This window comes from Triturus cristatus, chromosome 9, assembly GCF_964204655.1.
Source record: "Triturus cristatus chromosome 9, aTriCri1.1, whole genome shotgun sequence".
Classification (NCBI taxonomy): domain Eukaryota; kingdom Metazoa; phylum Chordata; class Amphibia; order Caudata; family Salamandridae; genus Triturus; species Triturus cristatus.
This window is the reverse complement of record NC_140592.1, coordinates 558,541,235-558,567,427: the sequence shown is the minus strand read 5'-3', so window position 1 is coordinate 558,567,427 and position 26,193 is coordinate 558,541,235. Positions and strand designations below refer to the sequence as shown.

General features: G+C 44.7%; 1 protein-coding gene across 3 annotated transcripts in view; it reads left to right on the top strand.

Annotated features, from left to right (window-relative positions):
• Positions 1–26,193, top strand: part of GPR4 (G protein-coupled receptor 4) — a 612,431-nt gene that overhangs the window by 470,059 nt on the left and 116,179 nt on the right. Inside the window, exon 3 of one of the 3 annotated variants that reach the window (XM_085625561.1) lies at positions 8,906–9,256. The exons of the other annotated variants lie outside the window; for them this stretch is intronic. Within the exon in view, the coding sequence (XP_085481687.1) occupies positions 8,906–8,964 (59 nt within the window). The 3' untranslated portion in view covers positions 8,965–9,256. The remainder of the gene's footprint in view (positions 1–8,905; positions 9,257–26,193) is intronic. 3 annotated transcript variants of the gene reach the window in all.

Below are 26,193 nucleotides of genomic sequence, written 5' to 3'. Positions count from 1 at the left end.
TTATATGCTGGTACACATGAGGAGGCAAAAGCAACATCTAGTCTATGGTATTGACAGAGAGTATTCCACCAATGTTGTATGGATAGATTTGTGAGGGATTTCCAGTGAAAAGAAATGTGTTGAAAAGCCAGGGCAAGCATGAGGTCAAAAAGACCATGAGATGGTGGGGAAAGCACAAAAGATTCATAAAGACTGCCAGCAAAAAGGAGTGGGATAGAGTAAGGAATGCAAATAGAGAACAGACGGGAGATGTATGATCAGACTTTCTCCCAGAAGGCAGAAACTGAAGGACAAAGAATGAGAAGATGAAGAAGGTTAGCATCTGAAGAACCACAAGTCCAACATTTAGAGTCAGTTGAAGAAGAGAAACGAGATAAAGAAAGAGGAGAAAGATAAAGTCTGTGGTAAAGGAAAAACATAGACTGAGTTTAGAGAGGCAGAGCGGGAAATCTTTAAGGATCTGGTCCAAAGTTTATCCCAAAAGACTATAGACCACTCGCATCCTAGATCCGGCTCCCAGGAGAGTTCTAGTTTAGATTTCATACGAGTTGGATTGGGGGCTGAAAATAATTTGTAGATAAGACAGGCTTTGGGTGAAGTACAAAGTATCGTAAGGAGAGAGTTGTGAGAATCCAAAGAGGGAGAGGAGGGAAGAGAATAATAAGTGTCAGTTATTATCGCCATAAGCGTAGTAAACTGTGAGAAAAAGGAAAGAGAGCAGTGGAAGAGGGACTGAAAATGGGGAAAGGAGCAAGGGGAGATACCGTCAAAAAGATGCTTGACCCATTTGATGCCCTTTAATCTCCATGTTTTCCAGAAAATGGGCCTGTTATTTAAGAGGATAAGTAAATTATACTAGATAAGAGATTCTAAGAAGGATTTGCGAGAAATAACTGTAGGGCGAAACAGAGGTTTCAGTAAAGAGCAGGTATGTTTAAATAGGGGAAGAGAGACAAGGGAGGTTTTGGTGGAGAAACTGAGGACTTCATTGAAAGAATGGGGTAGTAACGCGATTTGTTCAATAAGAAGCCAAAGAGAAGTGAAGGGGGAAAGGTCCAAAATAAGCCATTTTGAAGCTTGGCGTAAAGAGAAGGATTTATGATAAAGAAGAAAGTTCGGGAAATTCACGCCACCAATAGACTTAGGTCTACGAAGAGAGGATGAAGCAATTCTGGGTTTTTTATCCTTCCAAAGAAATCTCGACAAGCATGAATCAGTACGTTTGAAATAAAGAGCAGAAATGTGAACAGGAAGCATGGATAGAATATAAATTAGAATCGGGGCAATCATCGTTTTAATTGAGTCTAAACGTCCCCACCAGGATAGAAAAAGAGGGTTCCAAGAAGATGTTAGTTTCTCAATATGTGATAATGCAGCGGACATGTTTAGCTTAATGGAAGACGTTATGGAGTTGGAAAACCATATCCCAAGGTATTTAATTTTGGAGCTGTTCCATGCAAATCCAGTGGAGGGGAAGGAATGTGAAAAACAGTATTTCGTAAGAGGAAGGATTTCAGTCTGATCAGAATTGATTTTATAACCGGAAACCTGTGAAAAAGAGACGAATCCAGACATTAAAGGAGAAATAGAGGTTTCGGGAGAGGAAATGAATAAAAGAATATCGTCTGCATACGCAGAGAGTTTCAATTGATGGTCCCCGTAAGGAAAGCCAGAGATGGAATCATTGGTACGGATAGAGGTCAAAAAGGGCTCGAGGGCTAGGACAAAAAGTAGAGGGGATAGAGGATAGCCCTGACGAACACATCGCCGAAGAGGAAAGTCGGAAGATATACGGCCATTGACTAAAACCGAGGCCTTCGGAGCTGAATGAGTAAGGAAATGAGCGATATGAAATTTGGACCGAAACCATGCCAATGTAGTGATGCAAACAGAAAGGACCAATCAACTCTATCGAAAGCTTTCTCTGCGTCAACTGAGATAGCGGCCAGTGAAGAGGAGAGGGAGGGGACTTTATTTAAGACATTGAGAAAAAGACGAGAGTTGTCAGAAGTTAGCCGGCCTTTAACAAAACCACACTGCTCTTTACCAATAAGATGGGACAAGAGGGGACCTAAACGTAATGCAAGGTGCTTAGCAAATAATTTATAATTCACATTAACAAGGGAGATTGGGCGGTAATTTTTACAGAATTGAGAGTCGCAACCATCTTTAGGAATAAGGCAAATGGTGGCTTCCTGAAAGGTACCTTCTGTCTTACCAGTGGAATAAAATGAATGAAATCGCATCAATAGCTTGGGGAGCAACAGATCAGAAAAATGTAAATAAAATTCTACAGAAAAACCGTCTGGGCCAGGCGATTTGCCTTTAGTAAGAGTACTTAAAGCATTAGAGAATTCCCGATGTGAAAGATCTTTTTCAAGATCCAGAAAATTAAGATGAGAAGTAGAAGGAATGGGAAGTTTATCAAGATAAGCTTGGATGATAGTAGAAGAAGTTGGAGATTCCGGGGTATATAGATTTTGATAAAACAATTTCAATTCATCTAGAATATCCTGATCTTTGTAAAGAAGAGAGTTGGTAGAGGAATAAATAGTCAATAATTTTACGTTCCTTACGGGATTTGAGATAGTTTGCTAAGAGTTTCCCTGCCTTGTTACGACCACCATAGTACCGGGCACTACTGCGAAGGAGTATTGATGACGCATTGTCAGTAGAAGATTTATTAAACTCAATCTTGGCGCGTATCAACTCAGGTGAAATAGAGTTGGTGGAGGATGTATGAAACTCATGTTCCAAGTGCTTAATATGTGCTAAGGCAGATTTCTGTTTCTAAAGAAAATGTTTATTTTTCTTAGAGACAAAATCTATGATGAAACCTCTAGCTGTAGCTTTAAAAGAATCCCATATAATATGGGGAGAAGAATCGGTGTCACAATTAAAGTCGAAGAATTCCTTAGCAAAAGAGCGAAATGAGGAGGAGAAAAGAGGGTCCGTAAGTAGGGAATTATTAAAACGCCAACTAGAGGATTTTGGATGGGGAGGTAGTAAATCCAGGTTCGTAACAATTGGGGCATGATCAGAGATAACTATGGGTTCAATAGAAGAAGACAGTAAGTTTTGACACAAAGATTGAGAGAGAAAAATATAGTCTAGGCTAGAAAGAGAAGCATGAGGAGGAGAGAAGAAAGAATAGTCAAGAGTGTCAGGGTGAGAAAGTCTCCAAGAGTCCATGACATGTGTCTGGGAGATGGTATCAAGAAATTGTTTGAGTCTTACGTGGTGTGAAGCGGACTGTGGATTTGCGGTCAAGAAACGGATCAACAATTTGGTTGCAGTCACCACCTAGAAATCATCTCGAGATTGAATACATTTTTGCGTAATTGAAGGCCACAAAGTCCAATCAGGTTGAGTAGGACCGTAAATATTAAAAACAGTTAAAGAAACAGAATTGATTAATAACTTTGCTAGAATCCATCGTCCATCCTTATCATTCTCTTGTGATAAAACTTTACACTTCAACTTTTTATGACATAGAATGATAACACCATTTTTTTATTGGTAGACGGAGAGAATAGGACCGTACCCACCCAGCTTCTTTTTAACTTAAGAGATTCTGTTTCTGTAAGATGTGTTTCCTGCAAAAGAACTATATCAGGGTTATACGAAGCTAGGTGGGAAAGGACTCTCTGTTGTTTAATAGGATTAATAAAACCTTTTACATTCCGGGAAATAACTCTGAACGGACAAACATAAAAAATTGAAAATACTTATAAAAAACCAAGTATATAATATTAGATGGAAAAGGAAGAAGACTCAATGAAGGGAAGAAAAGGAGAGATAGGATCAGTAGAAGAATAAAGAAAAAGGGGCAAATACCAGTAAGAAAAGAAAAGTAAAGAAAGGGTAAAGTGGAGGGTGTTAGATGAGAAAGAAGTATGAATGCGATAGAGAAAGAGGGAAAGGAGGAAGGAGGGGAAGGAAAAAACAAAGGAAGAGAAAGAAAAGACAGTACATATCCAAAAAGGATGACCGATATGACATACCTAAAGGGGTCAAGGGAAAAAATGTCAGGGCGGGGACGACACATGACAGGACGAATCACCTAAACCAAGGACATCCGGACTGCACCAGGACGGGGGAGACAAAAGAAGGAGCTTACAGGCACTGGAGACAGATAAACCTATATGAAATAGAGAAGAAATAATTAGCAATAAAAGGCATGAAGAAGAGGAGAAATAAACACATACGTACTTAAACATGTAACTAAAGATATGGACATCAAATATCATGTATCATAGCAACAATTCAAAGAAAGGCAACAGGCCGCTTAATAAACAAATCAAAGAGCATTAATAAGAAAAAGATGAAAACAAAACAAGTTCATGAGCTAATGAGCTAGAAGAAAAAAAAAGAATGGCAAAAAATCAACCATTGGAGGGATCAGCTGTATCCATAACAGAAGTAGTATGAGAGTGGATGAATTTCTCAAGATCCACTGGATCATGAAAAGTTTGAGTCTGATTCTGATATGTCACCTTAAAGATGCAGGGGTGGAAGAGGCCATAACGAGCACCAAGGGATCGCAGAGGAGGTCGGAGATTAAGGAATTCCTTTCATCTTGATGCCGTTACATTGGATACATCTTGTAAAATAAACACCCTCTGTCCAAGAAAGCTGACGTTTGGCTCTGGCTGCCGAGAGAACAGAAAGCAAGTCAGTGAACTTCAAAAAGAAAATGATGATTCCTCTTGGTTTCGTGGGAGCCGCAGAGCTGGACAGACGAGGGCCCAGACGGTATGCTCTCTGAATATTGAGAGAGGTAGAAGAAGGCATATCCAGAAGCTTCGGCAAGAAGGAGGAGAAGAAGGTAACAGGGTCCTCACCCTCAAGGGATTTAGGAAGACCATAAATACGTAGGTTGTTCCTTCTGTTCCTATTTTCCAAATCCTCAGCTTGGGACCGAAGATCACGAACCTCTTGTTACAAGGAAGAGAACCTCTGAGACGTATCGTGCACCAAATGGAGCTGCTGCTCTACCGAGGACACTCTGGATTCCATCGTAGACCACTTCTCCTCCAAAAGTTGCATTTTACTGTTAGTTCCCTCTGCAAATGGACGAAGGGCTCTAATTTCTTCTAGTAAAATCTCCAAACATATAGGAGGAGGCGATGATTTATCAGGAGATGGAGGATCCTGCTTTAGGCGCTTGGATGATGAGAGTGGCGGAGAAGGTTTAGTAACAGTCGATTGAGTTGAAGTGGAGCGGTTGGAAGAAACACCTGCCATCTCGCCTACGCTATGCGGTGAAACACTTGCTGAAGGGGAAATGGATGTTGGCAAAGTAGTGTGAAGTTTAGGTACAAACACAAACTGTGGCTTACGCAACTTTCCCATATATGAATGATACGGAGTAAACACAGTTAAAGCAGCACGTAGGATAAGAGGCAGGAATGCTCAATAAACCTCACAAGAGGCGAAGAAAAAACAGGCACTTGAAAGGTAAAAAAGCTTCCAGTACAATCAAATGGGGTAAAGTCAAATGAAAATGCCTGAGAAATAGTGAAGCAGCTGAAGGAAAAATCCCTCAAGGAGCAGAGCTGCTGTCATCAAAATAGAGGAAGCATTACAATCCTGGCGGCAAATGATTGCGGAGGAATTCAGAAGAGGGCACCGCAAAAATGGAGCAGGGCAGATGCAAAAAGAGATTGTCCCAAATTGTACCTAAAAAAAAAAAACTGGGTTAAACAGAGGAAAGAAGCAAGAAAAAAAAAAAATATATATATATATATAAAAAAAAAATCTACAGCCATAATAAAGGCAGCAGGAAGTTGTCAGGAGCATCAAATTTACATTTTATGCAGGTCGAAATCCTCCAGTACTTGAGTAGAACGCAGGAATTCACTACAGCACTTGAGAGGCATTAGCGCGAGGAAGCGCGCAAAATGGCGGCCATACTGAGGAGAAACTGTCCGTGAAGTAAACACAGCCAATTTGGGCAAATTTCCGTGAAAGAGAACGCTCACCGGGTGCGCGTCATATTCCCCCAGCAGGAGGCAGCGAAGGTCCGTCTGAAAGACGCGAAAGCCAGCGCCCGCAGACAGAAACACATCCCGGTGCAGTGGAGGACCCGTGTCAGGCGGCCATCGCTGTCGGCGCCGAAGCCATGCCCCCCAAGAGACTGGTTTAATTCTGCAGGTTGAGATGTCTACTTGTTTAGGGTCATTGTATGAATATGGCTCTGCATTAGTAACATTAAATAAAAGTTTCATCCTGAAAGCAAACCTTCAGGGGCTATGGGCCCAGATGAAATCTTAATCTCTATAATAAACAGAGAGACCTTGCTACAAGTTTACTAAAGCATCTTGCCCATGCAACAACCCGGTTTTAGAAAATATGGTTCCACTATAAATAATATTGCAATGACACAAGTAATTCTGGCAAAATATGTAGGGTTCAGAGGCCGGTTTGTGTATGCCACATTTATTGATTTTGACATCATCTTTGTCCATGTTGATCGATCTACCTTATGAAAGAAACTTGTCTCATTGGAAATACCATTAGCCTTCTTACTTTTAGTAATATCCTTATATAACTCTACCTGGTGTAGAGTTCTCAAAGTGGGTCACAAGGTGTTACTGTGAAAATAACAATAAATTATTGGTTAAAACTGGGTTGTGTCCTGGCCCGTCAATATTTTCCTTATATATTTATTATTTACCAGCAACATTATCGACATTTGCAGGAGATCCTCCTATGGTCAGCTGTCCAAAACTATCTTGTTTGCTATGTGCTGATGATATTGTAATGTTAGATTTGATACATATAAGCCTACAAAGAAGTAGAGAAGGGATCCTTGATGTGTTAAAAATATATACGTCTGGGGAAGCTTTTTTGTGCTTCATTAAATTAAATAGTATACATCTCATATTACTCTTACTCAGAAAACATCTAGTCATACAAAATGGGTTGAGAAGATTTTACTGTGCACACAGGCATAGACACTTTTCACATTTTTTAACACTGTGTCGATAAAAGAATTCCACCTTGTTTAAGCAGCAGAGAGAACTGATCAAAAGAGTTTGACTTACATGGATATAGTTGATGGGAAATTCCTCAGAAATCTTTGAATATATCAGCAACGACTGGTGCTATTCGGTTGGATTAGGGCTCACCAATGCCTATGTGATGAGAGTGGCAGCTGTCTTATGATGGGGTTGTGATTGGTGCATTCTGAAAACAAATCACCCAAAAAATTATTAGCTATTGAAATCATTAAGGTGAGTGGTTTTAATTATGTTTTTGGAAAAAGTCAATCACTCGCCTTGAATTTGTTTAAGTTGGAAAAATGTAACTTTATTGGGCTGTCTAGGTGCGAGTTAAAGCTAATTCTGAAAAAATCCTGCCCAATTCTTAGTATGCAGATTAATAGGGATTCTTGTATTAGTAAAGAAAAGTTCCCTTCCATCAGCTCCTCTTGAAGGGAAAAAAAACACAAACATATTTGAAGTGGAATGTGGATCATTGTGTTCGAAGAGTAATTCTTCTTATAACATTGAATGTGCTGCATTTGAGGGCCATAAAGGGAGCATGGGGAAAAGTAAAAAGGCAGGATTGCATATGTAATTTGTGTAAAGAGGGTTTTCAAGACTTGGACGATATCCTATTTTTATGTCCAGCATTATATGTTGCTCCAAGGATTTACCAGTGTACACTTTTTATTAGATTTGGAATATTTACCTTGGGAAAGGCATGCTCGTTCTTAATTTTGTCACAAAATGAAATGGTATGTTTTAGAATTGTACCATGTGTTTTCATGGAGATATATATATATATGTGTGATTATGTATCATGTAGATTTTATGATATGTTCTGGTGAGTCTTGTTAGGCTCATATCTTGTCAAATAAAATGAAACAAAATCAGAGAAGGGTTGACTCCCATGGGTGCCATATTTATCAACACTGACGCACCGCTGTGCAATGCAGCTTTGCTTCAGAAAACTCTGCGCTGTGTTGCAGCATTTCCTTGCCCTATGGATGCACTGTGTTTGTTATGGCGCATCATGGCGCAAGAACCAAAGATGCCTCATGAATTCCTCCACAACAGTGTTAGAATTGGCACTGGGTGCCTTAACGCAAGTGCACCCTGCGTGATACAAAGTTGATTTGCATGTCGTAAAGCACCTCTACGTGCCGCAAATCAGCAGGGGGGCTTTGCGTTGCAGGACCATTTAACTTAGCGACACAATCCTTCATAATTCTGAGAAGAATGGAAGGAGCTTTTGGGATCCAAGAGGGTACCAACATTGACACAGAAGACTCCATAGCAGCCCTGGGTAAGAGGAGGAAGAAGTCTAACTTCAGTGAGGAGGAGGATCAGATACAAATAAGTGAAGTGACAAAAAATGAACATCTACTATTTGTCACCTCGAAATTGCCATTAGGGAGGAGGAAGGCCATTTGGCAAACCATAGAGGACCATCCTGGAGTTGAAGAAGAGGTGATATAATTGCAAGGGCAGGACCAAAGAAAAACTGTCCAGAAACCCTAATGCAGCCATTAGGACCAGAGGAGCACCTGATGTCCAGGAGGAGGTGGATCCATTGGAGGAGAATGCGGCATCCCTCATTCCAACAGAGTTGGTAGATGGAGTGGAAGAGCAGGACAATGCTGCAATAGAAGACCAGCAAGAACTGCAGGGTAAGTGAAAACAAGGGACCATATATTAGCAAACTGTCATTCAGTGACAAGCAGCAACACACTTTGCTGCCCTGAGTGAAAGGGAGAAGGCAGGAATGCCTCACATGTTAACTCATCCTTCACAAAACTGTCCTTTCCTTCGGCAGTACCAATTTTGTGATGAAATTTACTGTCTGAATGTTACAATAATCACTTATGTCAAATTCAATCATGGATTCTTTGTAACATATTTCTATTTCTTTCCAGAGGTACGAACAGAACCACCTGTAGATCAGCCAGTCTGTGATGCCCTCATCTCCAGCTGACTGGACTACGGCAGCGGCCGTCTACGTAGCACTTGCTACACACCTCCTACAGAGACTTCAGACTATTCAGAACCCCACAGACAGACTCATCCTTGTCCTTCCTAGACAAACCCACATCACACCTCACTTCAGGCAACTCCACTGGCTCCCCGTACAGAACAGATGCCAATTCAAGCTGCTGACACACGCACTGAAGGCTCTACACAATCAAGGACTGTTGTGTAGTTCCTATATCCCTGAAAGGCTCTGCGCATTGGAATAATATACACTATAGTTTGGACATAGGACTGAGGTCAGTATTTCTCTATCAAGTACATTAAACTTAATTACTTGTGTGTGCCAGCTAACTCAGAGGTCACTAGAAACTTCTCAAATATACAAGAAGGGATTAGTTTCTGACAACCGCATAAACATGGCAACTTTGTTTCCCTTAGAGTCAGAACAATCTCAGAACCATGGAAACAATAGATAACAGTTTCACTGTCAATCGTGCATGCTTCGTTTCTACAGAGTTGCACAGAAATAGAGAGACGGGTGTTTCAATACAAAGGGGTTTATTGAACAGTCTTATTTCTCATGCAAGAGATATGAACTGCTACAATCATAAGACAGGATGCAAAGTACAATACGTACAGAGTTAGCAGTAAGATAAAATAATACTGCAATAGCATGGTTTGTAGCTATGACATATATTCATAAAATACATACATAAATAACACTGGCTAAAATGTGAATACTCATCTGATGCTTCTAAATAGTTCTACCCCAGTGTACCTAACCTAAGTGTTTATTTATTTTAATTTTATTTAATGCGTTTTTATATAGCGCGGACTTTACCCGAAGGTGTCAGAGCGCTTCACAATAGGAGCAGTAATGATACATAAGGAGAAAAATTACAAGTGAGCATGTTACAAAGTCAAACGTTACGACAGTTTTTTCTCGACTGATCATACAATCTCAGTCTAATTGCGACCTGGCCACATATACTTTCAATTTCAATTATATATCATTCATTTCATTGTTAAGTACACAATTGAATTCTTGTGTGGCACGTTTTTGAAAAAGAACTCGTGGTCCAGGTGGGGTATAGGTGGGCGTCCAGTCGAGAAAAACCTGTCCATTGTTCCTCTATCACTACTCATGGAATTTCCATTCACCCTTTCATCACAAGAGCACCCTCTCTCTTTTTTGCACGTTCCTGGAATGTAACCTGCTCCTTGTACCCTTAACTGTCCAGTAAACAGGTTTTTATTATCTCGAAATAGGATGGAATTAAAAACTTCTTTTTGAATAATACTTTTCTTGGTTGTTGCATCTGTAGCAAAGTGAATGTATTAATACAGTGAGTCGATAAGCGTTGAGACTCAAAAAGTTTTTACAAATAACGATTGTAGGATTATGTTTCAATCATCTGTGATTTAGGTTTAGGACCACTGTTTTTCATACCATATTGAACCCAGGTCTTCGACTGTTTTTGGGCAACCCCATTTTGATAATGGTTTCCTAAAGTATAGCTAGCTATAGTTTTAGTTTTCCCGAGAGTTGCCAAAAGTTTCTCTAATTTCTAGTCTGCTCCATACCTTAGAATGTGTGAGGTTGGAATCTCTTTCTGGGACTCGATATCTAACACCCTGCAAGGGGAGTCAGAAACACTGGAGCTGGATTCTCTGCGAGGAGGATGACAGTGTCTGGTCAGTGCATCAGGCGGGAGCTCGATCTCCTTCCGAACTTGCTGTGGCGAACCGCAAGTAGGCCGTACTGGAACCGTGGTTTGCCAGGGCAAGTGCAGGTATATTTATACCTTGAAGGTGTTTAGGAATGCCTGTATTGACATAAAAGTCGGGCATCGGAACGTCATGAATGAACCCCTAAGGAATAGATGTTCATGAATATTAAATGAATTCTTGTAGAAATCAATATCCAAGCAAGGGAAATTCCTAAAGGCTTAAGAGTCTGGTTTTCAGAAAACTCGTTGTGACATGGATTGACGGATGTAGGAGACCATGCCTGTATTTGGTTAGCATAGACAATGCCAAAATAAGGGCTGGATTTTCTATGCCTAAATAAGGGCAGTATGAAATGTACCTATATAAGGGCATAAATCAGGAAACCTATATACGGAATCTAAATCTACACACAACACCCATTCCAGTTTCGTGTGAACGACATTACTAAATCCCAAACATACTAAACATATATAAGAGTATCGCAGCAGCCACGAGGACCGCCGCCGCTATGACGCCAACACCCTAGTCGCTCTCAACCCAGGAAGGACCCACACCTGCTGCAAGGCCACCCCGAGACGCACCCACGGCCCCTTCACCTGCCGGAACTGCAACTTCTCCTGGCGCGAAAGCAGCAAGACGCCTGCCACGACAGAACCCAACCAGCTTAGATGCATCCTGATCAACACCCGCTCCGCACACAAACATGCCGTAGAACTCTGGGACCTACTCGATGCCACATCACCGGACGTCGCCTTCCTGACCGAGACCCGGATGAACAAAACCTCCTCTCCAGACATCGCCATAGCCATCCCAGACGGGTACAAGATCACCCACAGAGACCGCACCAACAGGGCCGGAGGAGGAATCGCCATCGTCCACAAAAACACCATCAGGGTCTCAACAAACACCAACGACACCCTCAACACCACCGAACACATGAACTTCCAGATCCACACGGACCCCAAGACCACCCTAAGATGTACCCTCGTCTACAGACCGCCAGGACCCCGGCCTCAATTTCGTGACTCCGTCGCCGACCTCATCAGCACACACGCGCTGACCTCCACCAACTACATCCTCCTCGGAGACCTGAACTATCACCTGGAGAACAACAACGACAGCAACTCCTCCACCCTGATCGACAACCTCGGACTGAAACAGATCGTCACGACGCCGACCCACATCGCCGGACACATGCTAGATGCCATCTTCTCCTCAAGCCCCCACGTCAGTTTCAGCCACTCCTCCGAACTCACCTGGACAGACCACCACTGCATCCACTTCTCCTTCCAAAAATCCCTCACACACCACCGCACACTACAGACCCCCCGCTGCTGCTGGGGCAAAGTCACTGAAGAACAACTACAGACAAGCCTCGCACTCAACCCTCCGACGAACCCCACCAACCCCGATGAGGGTGCACTCACCCTGGAACGCTGGATGAACGACTGCGCCAACACCGTAGCCCCGCTGAAAAATCCCACAAGGAGAGACACCAGCAGAAGAGTCAGCTGGTTCACCCCGGAACTCCTCGACTCCAAACGCCCCTGCCGGAAACTGGAAAACATATGGCACAGCAACAAGACGCCAGACAGCCGCACTGCCCACAAAGACGCCATCCGCAACCACCACCACCTCATTAGGACCGCCAAAAGGACCTCCTTCACAGACAGCCTTGACAACAACGCACACAACAGCAAGGAGCATGAGCTCTTCACCATCGTGAAGGAACTCTCCAACCCCAGCTCCAACGCCAACGACATCCCACCAACGCAAGCCCTGTGCGACGCCCTCGCCACCTTCTTTCACAGGAAAATCACCGACATCCATAACAGTTTCAGACCCCGGACGACCCCTGCCGATCGCGCCGCACTGAACCCACCGCACCCCACCGCCCACAACACCCTGACAACCTGGGCCAACGTGAGCATCGAGGACACAATCAAGACCATGGGAACAATCCACTCCGGATCCCCGTCCGACCCTCTCCCGCACCACATCTTCAACAAAGCCAGCAATTCCATCGCACCCCACCTGCACAAAATCATCAACCTCTCCTTCAAGACCTCCACCTTCCCTGAGAACTGGAAGCACGCAGAGATCAACGCCCTACTGAAGAAACCCAAGGTGGATCCGTGCGACCTCAAGAACTTCCGACCCATCTCCCTGCTTCCGTTCCCAGCAAAGGTCATCGAGAAGATAGTTAACACCCAGCTCACCCGTCACCTCGAAGACAACAACATCCTGGACCCGTCCCAATCAGGATTCCGCAGTAACCACAGCACCGAGACCGCCCTCATCGCCGCCACAGACGACATCAGGATCCTGCTAGACAACGGCGAGATGGCGGTCCTCATCCTCCTGGACCTCTCCGCCGCCTTCGACACCGTCTGCCACCGCACATAACGCATGCACCTCCACAACGCAGGGATCCGAGAAAAGGCCCTGGACTGGACCACCTCCTTCCTCTCCGGCAGAACTCAGAGAGTCCGCCTCCCCCCGTTCCGATCTGATGCCTCCGAGATCATCTGCGACGTCCTTCAAGGATCTTCCCTCAGCCCGACGCTGTTCAACGTCTACATGGCACCACTAGCACGCATCGCCTGACAGCACGACCTCAACATAAACTCCTACGCCGACGACACTCAGCTGTTCCTCTCCCTCACCAAGGACCCCCTCACCGACAAATCCAACCTCAACCAGGTAATGAAGGCCGTAGCAGACTGGATGGAGGATAGCCGCCTCAAACTGAACACAGACAAGACGGAAATCCTCATCCTCGGGTCCAACCCCTCTGCATGGGACGACTCCTGGTGGCCCACGTCACTGGTGTCCCCCCCGGCCCCCACCGACCATGCACGCAACCTGGGAGTCATCCTCGACTCAAAACTCTCCATGACCAAACAAATCAATGCAGTCTCCTCCACCTGTTTCAACACCATCCGCATGCTCCACAAGATCTACAGATGGATCCCGACAAACAGTCACCCATGCCCTAGTCAGCAGCAGACTCGACTATGGAAACGCCCTCTACGCCGGAGCCCCGCTCAAACTCATCAACAGACTAAAGAGAATCCAGAACACCTCTGCACGCCTGATCCTCGATGTCCCACACCGCGACCACATCACCCCCCACCTGAGGAACCTGCACTGGCTCCCCGTCGACAAAAGAATCTCTTTCAAGCTCCTGATCCATGCACACAAGGCACTCCACAAAACCGGCCCAGCCTATCTCAACAGTCGACTCGCCTTCTACGTACCCAACAGGAAACTCTGCTCTGCTGACCACGCCCTGGCCACGGTCCCACGCATCCGGAGAACAACTTCAGGAGGCAGATCCTTCTCCCATTGCGCCGCCAGGACCTGGAACACCCTCCCCCTCTACCAGCGACAAACCGAAGTCCTGCTGACCTTCAGGAGACAACTCAAGACCTGGCTCCTCGAACAATAGCAGCATGTAGTATGTAGTGCGCTCTACAAATTATTGATTGATTGATGATTAGCTAAAACATGCTAAAACGTATTTAAAAACATATGTCCTAAAATGCATTACAAAACCATTGCTATGCATAGGGTGCTGTACATATTAAAAGCAATATTTCATTCTAAGCATATTTGTGCATTGAAAATGCTAAAAAGAATGAACCAGAAATATATACACATGATGAAATGGCTCGTTAATACAGAAGTACAAGCATTGGCATAGCCAATAGCTCTTGCCTTTGGGACATTATAAGTATTTAGCAGCACATTATCCTGGGTGCTACAACATCTACTGTTTATTAATGTGGAAACTTTGACACTAATAGGCACATTATAGTACTGCATTGAGAAGTACTTACTTAAAGTGCTATTTTTGTACAACTGCTAGTCTGAACTCGCGTATCTGAAAGTCCTTTATACATAATAATGAGGAAAAAAGAGAGACACCAATTCTCATTATGCACTCTGCTTTAGGTGCAACAATCAATCACCGTTTTGTAAGGGAGGGGGCCCCTGAATATTGGGTAAATTGCCACAACAGGGAAATGCAAATCTTAGAAAAAATTAACCTTGGCAAGGTGGATTAAATCAAACACAGGCACATCTGTAACAATTAATTATTTAACCACATACATATCTTAAATACACATACAACCGTGTATCAAATGGAATTATTTTCTTTTCTTTTTTTGTAATACTGCTTATTGTTTGATAAGAATTATCACTTTTGTATGTATAAAATGATTTATATAGAAAAATATCTATTTACATCGATTTTTCTTATAAAAACAAGATTGTTTGTGATATACATAAATTTGGTATTCATTAGTTCTCTCACAATTTTATCTATGTAGATTTCAATTTAACATATTCATTTCATTTCTTCCTATAGCAACATCTTTGGTTACAGTATACATTCAATATTCTTCTTGATTAGAGGAGACTGGCGGTTTTATGTTCTATCTACGTGCGTTTCGGCTTTCGCCTTCGTCAGGACTCCATCTCAGTATTTTGAAAAGAGAGATTAACAATAATACGAACTGATGTTAATATGCCTGATTGATAAATGTAATTAAACATAATAACACGTTTTGGATAAAAATTAATGATGCACAAGAGGCCAAATGTGTCCCATCGGTATCACACTGAAGAACCGGAATAACCCACTTACTGGGTCTCGGCAGTGGGGGAACCGCCCAAGTCTTCCATACCCTCCATACGTAGTAAAAGGAGACACAGGAGCCTTCGTCTACAGGAGGAACCCAGATTTATTCAAATAGCCCGGGCTATGGAACAGAGTCCCAATCAGGGCAGTGTTTGCAGTTGATAACCAGATCCAGACGATGTTTATAGGTGGTGACCTGGTCAAGGCTTGGTAAACAAATCATTGTTCACTCAGTGTGATCAAAGCTGGTCGTGCAGGTCATTGTTCACTCAGCTTGATCAAAGCCCGGTCTTTCAGGTCATTGTTTAGTCACCCTGATCAAGGCCCGGTCTTTCAGGTCATTGTTTAATCACCCTGATCAAGGCCCAGCAGACAGACCATTGTCCAGATAACCTGATCACGGTGTCAAGGATGTTTACCAGGCTGGGAGCAGGAGATGGAAAACAAATCATTTACCCAGGGCTTGAGTGTCTCATGGCTTTCTGTTGAACTGCAAAGAACAGGGGGTCGGGTGTGCGACAGTTCCTGGGCAGAAATGCAGGCTGCAAGATGGTTTTTGTCGTGTCAGTTAGAATTTTCCCAGGCATCAGCAGAAACGACCAGGTGGGTCGTGTGGAAGTGTTTTGACACGAGATGGCAATGAAAAAACAATGGAGTCTCGGTACAAATTATGCCGATCAGAAGAACACTTTTCCTCAGACCCTCCTTTTGCCAATTGAGTGGCAAACACTTTAAGAAATGTCAATGTTCATAAGGCCATCTGTTTCTTGTTGGAGCATCATCATCATATTAGTGTTGTGAATGTTAGAGGGTGGAGGTTTGATGGTCTGGACACACATTGTACAGAGCAATGGCAAGCACTGAAAGCACAAACAGCAGGAGACTAGGACAGCTACTCCCAAGGCAAGTAAGATGAGGACCCTCCACCCCCACTGGGAAAGGAGGCCCCAGATCCAGCCTGTGAGGGACCAGTTGTCTTCATCCAGATGAATTTCAGAAGAAAGGCGATGCAGACGTTGGGTGGCATCGTATTCTGTAGGTGCGTTGTCTGGAATGTACACACAGCAGCTGGAGCAGATCAATTTACACACACCACCACGATCAGCAAGGATGACGTCAAGGACCATGCGGTTTTGGAGCGTTATAAGGCGGTCCGCCTGTAGCTCTGCAGTGATGTTGGAGAGGGCACTAGCTGTTACTGTGATGGTGGCCTCAAGGACCCTGGTCAGTCCTCGTATAGCCCGACTGTTCGCCATGGGGCCCCAGAATGGAAGGAAACCTTTAAAGAAGTCCCCGGCTTCCTGGCCTGCTGTATCCCCGGCTGATATGACGCCCCTACGTGTGCGGCGCAGAGTGCCCTTCATCAACAGGTGGTAACCTCCATGGATAGAATATGTTGGTGGAAGGAGGAAGGCCAAATACCAGTTACGGGGGAGCCAAGTGTAGGCGGCTGTGCCACAGATGAAATAGGTGTTGGGGGATGCCACCAGCTTTGGAGGAGATGTAGAGTTTAAAGTTTTAGTGATATCACAAGTACTAGTACCAACTTTCTTAGTTCCTAGGCCATGGATACAGACACAGCCCTGCACTTTTATGACATTCAGAGTGTTTCGTTCATCAGGCAGTATCCTTCTGGTGCGGAATCTAGAAAATGTTCGTCGAGTGGTTGAGTTGAATACTACCATCTCACTGAGTTCATTTGGTGGTAGTAGCAATGTGGATGAGCTGGTCGGGCAAAAAGGAGCATTGGCATTGCCAGATCTGTTCCGCCAGAAGTCATCCCGAAATGTCCCAAGGACAGAATTGGCAGTACCATTGACAGTGTAGGCCTCCTGAATCAACATCCACCATGCAAGACAAGACCCAGAGATGGAAAAGGGGTAGGTAAAGAATGGGACAGGGTGTATCATGGAATGCGGCATCAGTCCACAAACCCAGCAGTTGGAAGTGTTCATGATCAGCTGATGGTGATGCAACATTTGGATGAAGGTGTTATTGAAGAATTCTGCACGGCGGGGTAATTCGTGGGCTGGTAGCGTGTAATACTGGTGCTCTGCAGGAGTTGGTGAGGTAACATAATGGTAGATTAGTAACAGCCAACCAAGGATAGACAGGATGAGGGAGACAAACAGCGTCACCACGGTGGCCATGAAGCATTTACTATGTCGGAGACTGACATATTGTTTCTGGATTCTGGATTCGGACGGCAGCCATTGTGCTAAGCCAGGGACCTCTAGTGGCTGTCTGTGATTGGTGGTTGCTTCACTGGGTGCAGGTGCCAAGTGCCCTATGGCGTACCTTAGTCTGTCACACCAGCACTACTCTCAGCCGGGGAAGATCACAGCCCTACAGCCTATAGGCACTTGGCGAAGTCAAAGGCAAGCCTTCCCTCGGGGCGCAAATTATAGCGGTCGGAAGTAGGGACAGTATGGTCGGGAAACAATTGTTCTTGGTGTTGAGCAGAGTTAAGGGAGGATTCCACCCTTCCTTTCAGTATGCTGTCACTCTCTTCTTCTGTAGATGTAGAATGCAGTCTGGCATTGCTGAATGGGACAAATGTCGGGACTGTTTCTGTTTCTGAGTCTCCTTGTCCTTCCCTCACCCACTGATCATAGGGGTGGGGCAGAGGCACACGCCTGCAGTGAGACGAATGCACCCAATTCTTCCGACCTTCTACTTTCACGGCGGTGTGGGTGGCCAGCAACACCTGACGGGGCTGTGTCCAGCGGGGCTCGAGGCTCTTGGTCTGTTGAAAATTTCTCACTAAGACCCAATCACCAGGTTGGATGACGTGTCCTGGGCCCTCGCTTTTGTCAGGTATGGCCTCATGCACCTGGTGATAAAGAGTACGAAAGGTATTAGTTAGACTGTACAGGTAATCAGTTAAAACAGGGTATTCAACATCAGACAGTTTCTTAGGCCGTGGGACACCCCATACATTGGCAGGCCTCCCAAACACAATCTCATGGGGGTATAGCCCTATCCTGGTGTGGGCCGTTGTTCTGGTAGACAGTAGGGCCAAGGGAAGAGCATCAACCCAAGAGACACCCGTCTCGGCTACTATTTTGGCTATTTTAGTTTTTAGGATGCCATTGTACAACTCCACTAGACCTACTGACTGGGGGTGGTTAGCTGCATGAATTTTTTGTTTTATACCCAATGCTGTACAGATATATTCCATAATCTGAGCCGTAAAAAGTGCCCCGTTGTCACTTCAGACCAAGCGGGGCAAACCGAATCGTGGGAGGTTCTCTTTTAATAGCACTTTGGCGGTAGTGATAGCGGTGCAGTCTTTGATGGGGTAGGCCTCCACCCATCGGCTGAAGGTACAGACCACCACCAGGACATATTTCAAATTGTTACATCTGTCCATCTGGATGTAATCCATTTGGAGGACTTCAAAAGGGAAGGTAGGAGGAGAGAATCCTCCCTTAGGGATAACTGTGCCTTTTCCTGTGTTATACATTAGGCAAATCATGCATGTTTTAACCAGCTTTTCAGCATATGCTGGTATCTTAGAGTTGTACCATGTAGGTTCCAACAGTTTACATATCCCTTTTGCACTAATGTGAGCAGGACCATGGGCCATCGTAACGACTGGTAGCACATGACTGTCATGTAACATCCATTGTCTTTCCATAGTCGTAGGGACCCAGCAACCTCCTTTGCTAATTGCTCCTTCCACACCCTTAGTTCCTCAGGAGTAGTATGGGACTGAATATGAATCACACTCTGTACTGTGTTTTCAACCATGCCCTCGTCTGTCACCCACCTAGCGGGACCTCCTACATACATTCCTTCCCTTTTTCTAAGAGCTGTTTGTCTGGCCGTCTGGTCAGCCAGGGCATTTCCTTTCCCAACATCATCTGTCACTTTCTTATGGGCTTTACATTTTATAATGGCTACCTTTCTGGGGAGTGTCAGGGAGTCTAACAATCGGTGAATTAGGGGGCCATGTTGAATCTTGGTCCCATGGGAAGTAAGGAAATTCCTTTCTTTCCATAACCTCCCGAAGTTGTGGGCCACCCTGAACGAATATTGGCTGTCAGTATAAATATTCACCGTCATCCCTTTGCTTAACTCACAGGCTCTAGTGAGGGCCACTAATTCTGCTGCTTGAGCAGAGCACTGTGGAATCTGAGCTGTTTCTACTACTTGCCCTAATGTCGTGAGGGTGTAGGCGGCTGAGGTGTTACCATCTGGCCCTCTGAAACATGATCCGTCCACATACAGTGTACCTTCTGGTTCTGCTATCGGGGTATCCTGTAAGTCAACCCGTCCCTTCGTCTCCTCCTCTGACCTTAATATGCAGTCATGTGGGTCTAAGTGGGCATCCTGAGTATCCAGTGGGAGTAATGTGGCGGGGTTTAGTACAGTGCATCTTTTGATGTTAATGTGGCTGGCAAAGAGTGTCAGTTCATATCCTGTGAGACGTGCGCTAGTGAGGTACTGTGTCTTGGTGTTATTAAGGAGGGTATCTACAGAATGGGGGACCATCAGAGTCAAGGGGGAGTTCATGACGATCCCTGCACTCTGACGGACCATGAGGGCGGCCGCAGCGGTCGCCCGTAGGCATCCTGGGAGAGCCCTTGCAACAGGATCTAAGTTGGCTGAAAAATAGGCACATGGCCGATGGTGACCACCGAACATCTGGGTCAAGACAGCGCATGCACAGCCGTCTAACTCATGTACAAAAAGAAAAAAGTGTTTGCTATAATCGGGAGTACTGAGGACTGGAGCAGTACACAGAGCACTCTTTAAATCTTGGAAGGCCTGCACATGCTCTCTAGTCCATGGAAATGAACAGTCTGATATGTCTTTAGTGGTGAGGGCAAGAAGAGGTTTGACCATGGCCGAAAAGTTGGAAATCCACTGTCTACAGTATGAGGTTAGGCCTATGAAGGCTCACACCTGCTTTTGTGTTCGTGGGGCCGTCATAGCATTGATAATGGCTATACGATCAGCAGTGAGCTGCCTTCCCTTCTTTGAGAGGAGATGACCTAAATAGGTCACCTTCTCTTGACAAAACTGAAGCTTTTTCAAAGAGACTTTGTGATTATGGAGGGCAAGGTGGCGTAACAAACAGAGAGTAGCTTCTTTACATGCTGGGGCAGAATTTGCAGCAATGAGGAGGTCATCTACATATTGTAATAGTGTGGAATTATCAGGGAGTTCCAAGGAATCTAGTTGACTTTTTAGGGCTTGACTATAGATACTGGGGCTCTCGGTAAAACCTTGAGGGGCGCGGCAGAATCTAAAGCTCCGCCCACCAAGGGAGAAACCAAAAAAATGTCTGCTGTCAGGATGTATAGGAATGCTGAAAAAAGCATTCTGCAGGTCTATGACAGAAAAGTGTGTGGCGTCAGAAGGGACCATCGTTAAGAGGGCTATAATATCGGGGACAACAGGATATTGGGAGATTGTTATTTTGTTAAGGGCTCTTAGGTCAATTACGAATCTGTATATTTTAGGGGAGAGAGCATTTCCATTGGTCTTTTTAAGAACAGGAATAATGGGACTGTTACAGATATTGCCACGTGTTTCCTCCACTACGCCCTTGTCCATCAATTCAGATATTATTGTCAAAAGGGCCATTTCTCCTTCCGTGGGTAGTCGATACTGCCGGAGGCGGGGGAGAAGTGCACCTGGCTGGATGCGTACCACATGAGGGGATATGTTGAGACACCCTACATCAGTGTCTGATGATGCCCAGAGGGAGGAAGGTAAAAACTGCAACTCTGGCGGAAGGGGACCGGACAGGTACATATAGGAAGCTGCGGTGGGAGAAATTGATAGGGATACACCTTGGGGACTACATGATATGGTCGCATACAGAGCTTTCAGTAAATCCATGCCTAACAAGTTTTCACTGCAACCTGTAGTAAGGACCAAGGGAGCGTCAACATGTGCAGGGCCAATATCGAGAGGGAGGAGTTCAGAGACAGGGCTGGTCACAGGTGTTCCTGCAAAACCCACGGAGGCATTCATATTGCCAGAAAGGGGTGCCTCCGGGACTGACAGACGTGCAATAGAAGACCTGGTGGCCCCAGTATCCAAAAGAAAATTCTGATCGTTCCCCACAACTGACATTTGAACATACGGGCCCCTTTCATCCACTGGAATTTGCACTCTGGTAATACCCCTTTCCTGGCTGTCCTATGCTTGGTAGGACCCTGTCTCATCAACTTTGTCATAATCATCATTGTAATAAGTGCGTGTGGCTTCGTACCCATCAAACCTATTGGCCGGGCACTGCCGGACGGGAGCAACATCCCTGGGCCTGCATTCTTTATCCTGTGGATGGGCCGGGCCATGGTCCCTATTCGGCCTCTCCTCCCTGGGAGCGCGAGGCCGAGTCTTCCCTGTTCGGATGTTTTCAGCTAATACGGGACACTAATCTATCCAATGGCCGTACCCCTTACAATAAGCACACTGATCTGTTTGGAGGGCTCCCGTACGTTGAGGGCTGGAGGGGGTAGACTGGTGAGCCGTCGGAGGGAGTTGGGGTCTGAAATTCCCGCGGACATCGGGACCTCTGGGAGGGTAAGCCTGCTGCAGAAGTGCCTTAGTCTTAAGATCCCTAACCTTCTTACTTTCCTTGTCTCTATCTTCGTTCTCCCTATTCTCATGATATTGTGCCATAGCCAAGATACCAGTCACAGTTTGGGCAGACCACGTACTTTCAACCTTCTTAAGCCTGGCGGAGATCTCAGGAAGCAAGTTGCTGACAAACTTATCGACAATCACTTGGCCAGAACCTGGGGTCCGGGGATCCAAACCACTATGTCCCTTGTATTCTGTCTCGAAACGGGTAAAGAAGTCAGCCACATTCTCAGCTTTTCGCTGCCTACAGGCGTTTATTTTATCCCAGTTAATGACCGTTTCCGGCAAAAGTGTTTTCATAAACGTCATTATTTTACCGGGCAAAGTCAGGATGGCAGCTTCTGGTTTAGTCCCTCCTACCCTTGCTTCTTCCATAGCCTCTAGGTCAGCCCATTTACCTCCCAATGCCACTTCATGGTCAGTATGTCGAATCTTGTCCCAAATTTCAGTGGGGACAACCGTACCAAAAAGTAAATCTATATCCTCAAGAATGAGAGTACCTGCAGATATAATCTGAACTAATTCTCTGTAAAAGGCAGCCGGATTCTTCCGGGGATCTGGTAATTGTCCTTTTAACTGTATTACTTCTGACCTTTTCCAAGGAACATGAACCCAAAGCCTGCGCCAGTGTGCCTCAACAGCCCCTCTGCCATTATTTTGGGCATCGGTAAGTGCGTTAACAAAGACAGGGGCCGCCTCTCTCATTGGCATAGCTGTTTCTAGAGGGGTGTTGGGAAAAGCGGTCATATCACGGTAAGCCATTAAAGTAGACATAGCGCCAAACATCCCCTCTCCCTGAACATCGCCTCTTTTTATTTGTGACCTAAGGTCCATTAATCCGGTGGGTATCTGCATAAGCGCATTCTCAAATCTTTGCATGACCAGGGTACACAAGTATTCAGCCCAGGTGGTCTGTTCCATAATCGTCCACTGGGAAAAGGTGGACCATATTTCTTTAAAGGTATAAACATTCCCGTTATTTATCCAACCTTCACACTGTTGCTTCTGCAGGTCATTTTCTCGAAGGGATGAAAAGCTGACTGCAGAGCGCAAAGAGGCCAGTCGGGGGGAATTCAACAATTTATATAGATCCTGCTTAACTGTAGACGACGGGGAAGTAGGGAAAGGGCAGGTAGGGGTAAAGCCGCAGGGGTTGGGCGGATGGGGACTTATGGTCATTCCCGCAGCGAGGACAGCGTTAGCGTGCGTGGTCGGTGTCATAGGAAAAATAGGGAGGGTCGGTGTGACAGGGAGAACAGTAGGAGGGGCAGTGGAGGCAGGAGTGGGCTGTGGCGGGGGGACATGCGGGGTGTGAGGCGTCAGGGCAGGGTACATTGGGGCATATGCAGGCGGGCTTTCTAGCATGGTATCAAGTAAGGAATCACCTTCTTCTCCCCCTTCCATATGGCCCTTTCCTTTCTCCTCACGAGCTGGATAACATTTTTGTACCCGGGGCCCATGCTCCCTATCGGCTATTTCTACCGAATGTGTCATTTGATTTTGTAAATTTTCTCTGGTGTGGTCGGCCATTGACATTCGTTCCTGTTTTCTTTCTTGAGCCTTCTGCTTTCTAGCTCTCTGCTCTATCTCTTTCCTCCAAAATCGGACAGATTCAAACATAGACGGGCGCGTTTTTCTTTTCATTAATTTTTCCTCTAAGTTGGCGAGAACTTGGGAATTAAAGGAGCCATAAAGTGGCCACTGTAATTCCGCGTTACTTTGTTTCGTATATTTTACCCAGACAAGCCGCCTCCAGCTGGGAGTCCTGCGTACACATACAACAACATAATTTCTTGAACTTACTACTGACTGGCATGCTTGTAAACAGATAACAGACACCAGCGGGTTTTAAAAAACTCACCTCGCTTGCTTGGCTTTTGCAAAAGTCAATAACAGCAGAATCATACAGAACAGACACCAGCGGGTTTTTAAAAATTCACTTCGCTTGCTTGGCTTTTGCAAAAGTCAATAACAGCTTGGCTTTTGCAAAAGTCAATAACAGAATCATACAGACTTGGTGGGTGATCAGTCCACCCTTACCTTACTGGGGTAGTTCTCTTCTACAGACGTAGGGCTGTGTCCTGCTCCAGAAATTATTTGCTAGGGGACTCCAGCGAGAACGTGGTCATGTGGCCCAGACCGGGTGGGGAAGAACAGCGGGGCGAGTCGTTCGGCTTTACCAGATTGCAAGAATCCCTCGGGTAGGGCGCCTCCGTCGGAGTCTCTCCGTGCACCTCCTCACATCCACCGGGCCTGACCTTCGTGCTCGTGGAGTCCCTATTCGGGCGCCATTTGAAGAACCCATGATGTTAATTTGCCTGATTGATAAATGTAATCAAACATAATAACACGTTTTGGATAAAAATTAATGATGCACAAGAGGCCAAATGTGTCCCATCGGTATCACACTGAAGAACCGGAATAACCCACTTACTGGGTCTCGGCGGTGAGGGAACCGCCCAAGTCTTCCATACCCTCCATACGTAGTAAAAGGAGACACAGGAGCCTTCGTCTGCAGGAGGAACCCAGATTTATTCAAATAGCCCGGGCTATGGAACAGAGTCCCAAGCTAGTCAGAGACAATACCCAGGAGGCTGCTGCTTTACTCTGCAGCTTACAAGCCTTTTAAACTTTTTCATTCTAGTCTTTTGGCTGTTAGTCCATTGTTTAATCAGGGCAGTGTTTGCAGTTGATAACCAGATCCAGACGATGTTTGTAGGTGGTGACCTGGTCAAAGCTTGGTACACAAATCATTGTTCACTCAGTGTGATCAAAGCTGGTCTTGCAGGTCATTGTTCACTCAGCTTGATCAAAGCCCGGTCTTTCAGGTCAATGTTTAGTCACCCTGATCAAAGCCCGGTCTTTCAGGTCATTGTTTAATCACCCTGATCAAGGCCCAGCAGACAGACCATTGTCCAGATAACCTGATCACGGTGTCAAGGATGTTTACCAAGCTGGGAGCAGGAGAGGGAAAACAAATAATTTACCCAGGGCTTGAGTGTCTCATGGCTTTCTGTTGAACTGCAAAGAACAGGGGGGTTGGGTGTGCGACAGTTCCTGGGCAGAAATGCAGGTTGCAAGATGTTTTTTGTCGTGTCAGTTAGAATTTTCCCAGGCATCAGCAGAAACGACCAGGTGGGTCGTGTGGAAGTGTTTTGACACGAGATGGCAATGAAAAAACAATGGAGTCTCGGTACAAATTATGCCGATCAGAAGAACACTTTTCCTCAACACCTTGTTATTAAAAAGAATCATGCTCAGAAAAACACCCTTGTGTATAAATTGTTGAAACCTAATATGTGCAAAAGATACATAGCAGAAGCCAAAATAGCAAGAAATATATACAAATTGGCTCCGCTTACCTTCACCAGATTTGGATTTAATCCCTATCTACAACCTATTTCTATCCTCTAATCATACCTTATAGTATGAGCTCTGGATAGATTGGCCCTGCTTCTCTTAAGTGTTAGAGTAGTCTTCAATAATCACTCAATATCTATTGAGGAACAAAAGTGAAATATACAGGAGTGATAAGAGAGTTTCTAATAGTTTTGTTTTATTTAGAATATATTGTTCAGTAAGAGGTAATTACCGTTTTAGGGATTGATCATCTCTCTCCAATTGGATAATTCGTGAGGGGTACTATTCGCTTTTTATGAATGTTATTATTTCTTCTTTATTTTCATGTTCTCTTATTTCGAAAATAAAGATATATAGATCAAATGAAATAACAATCTCCAGCTCACTATCTATCCAACATATCTGGGATTTACTTTTCCTTAAACAGACCATGCCTTTTTATAGAGTCTCTTATCCTGATCTTAAGCGGTAATTTAAACGAAATTCTATTTGTTTGTCACCAATGGTCAGTTGTTTCTTCTTTATTTCTCTAACCTCTGACTGGAAATATAAACGTACGTTGGTTAAATATGTTAAAAGTCAAAATACCCCCTATCTTACTCTATTCATCTATATATGTTGTTTATTACTGCTATATAGATGGTTTTTCAATAATGACGATATTTCTATACCCCTATAGTTTTCATCATTTACGTGAATGTAGGTTAATTCTCTGTTATTTCCCGTACTCAATTTGAAGAAGTCACAAATTCAAGGGAGAAGATAATTCTTCAGATCTACAAAAATGAATATAGTATGTTCTATTTATAAAGTTTGCGAAAAACTGGTAAACTTGGTACATACATTCCTCTAACTGTATTAAATTTAAAGAAAACAGGCTGTTAATACTAA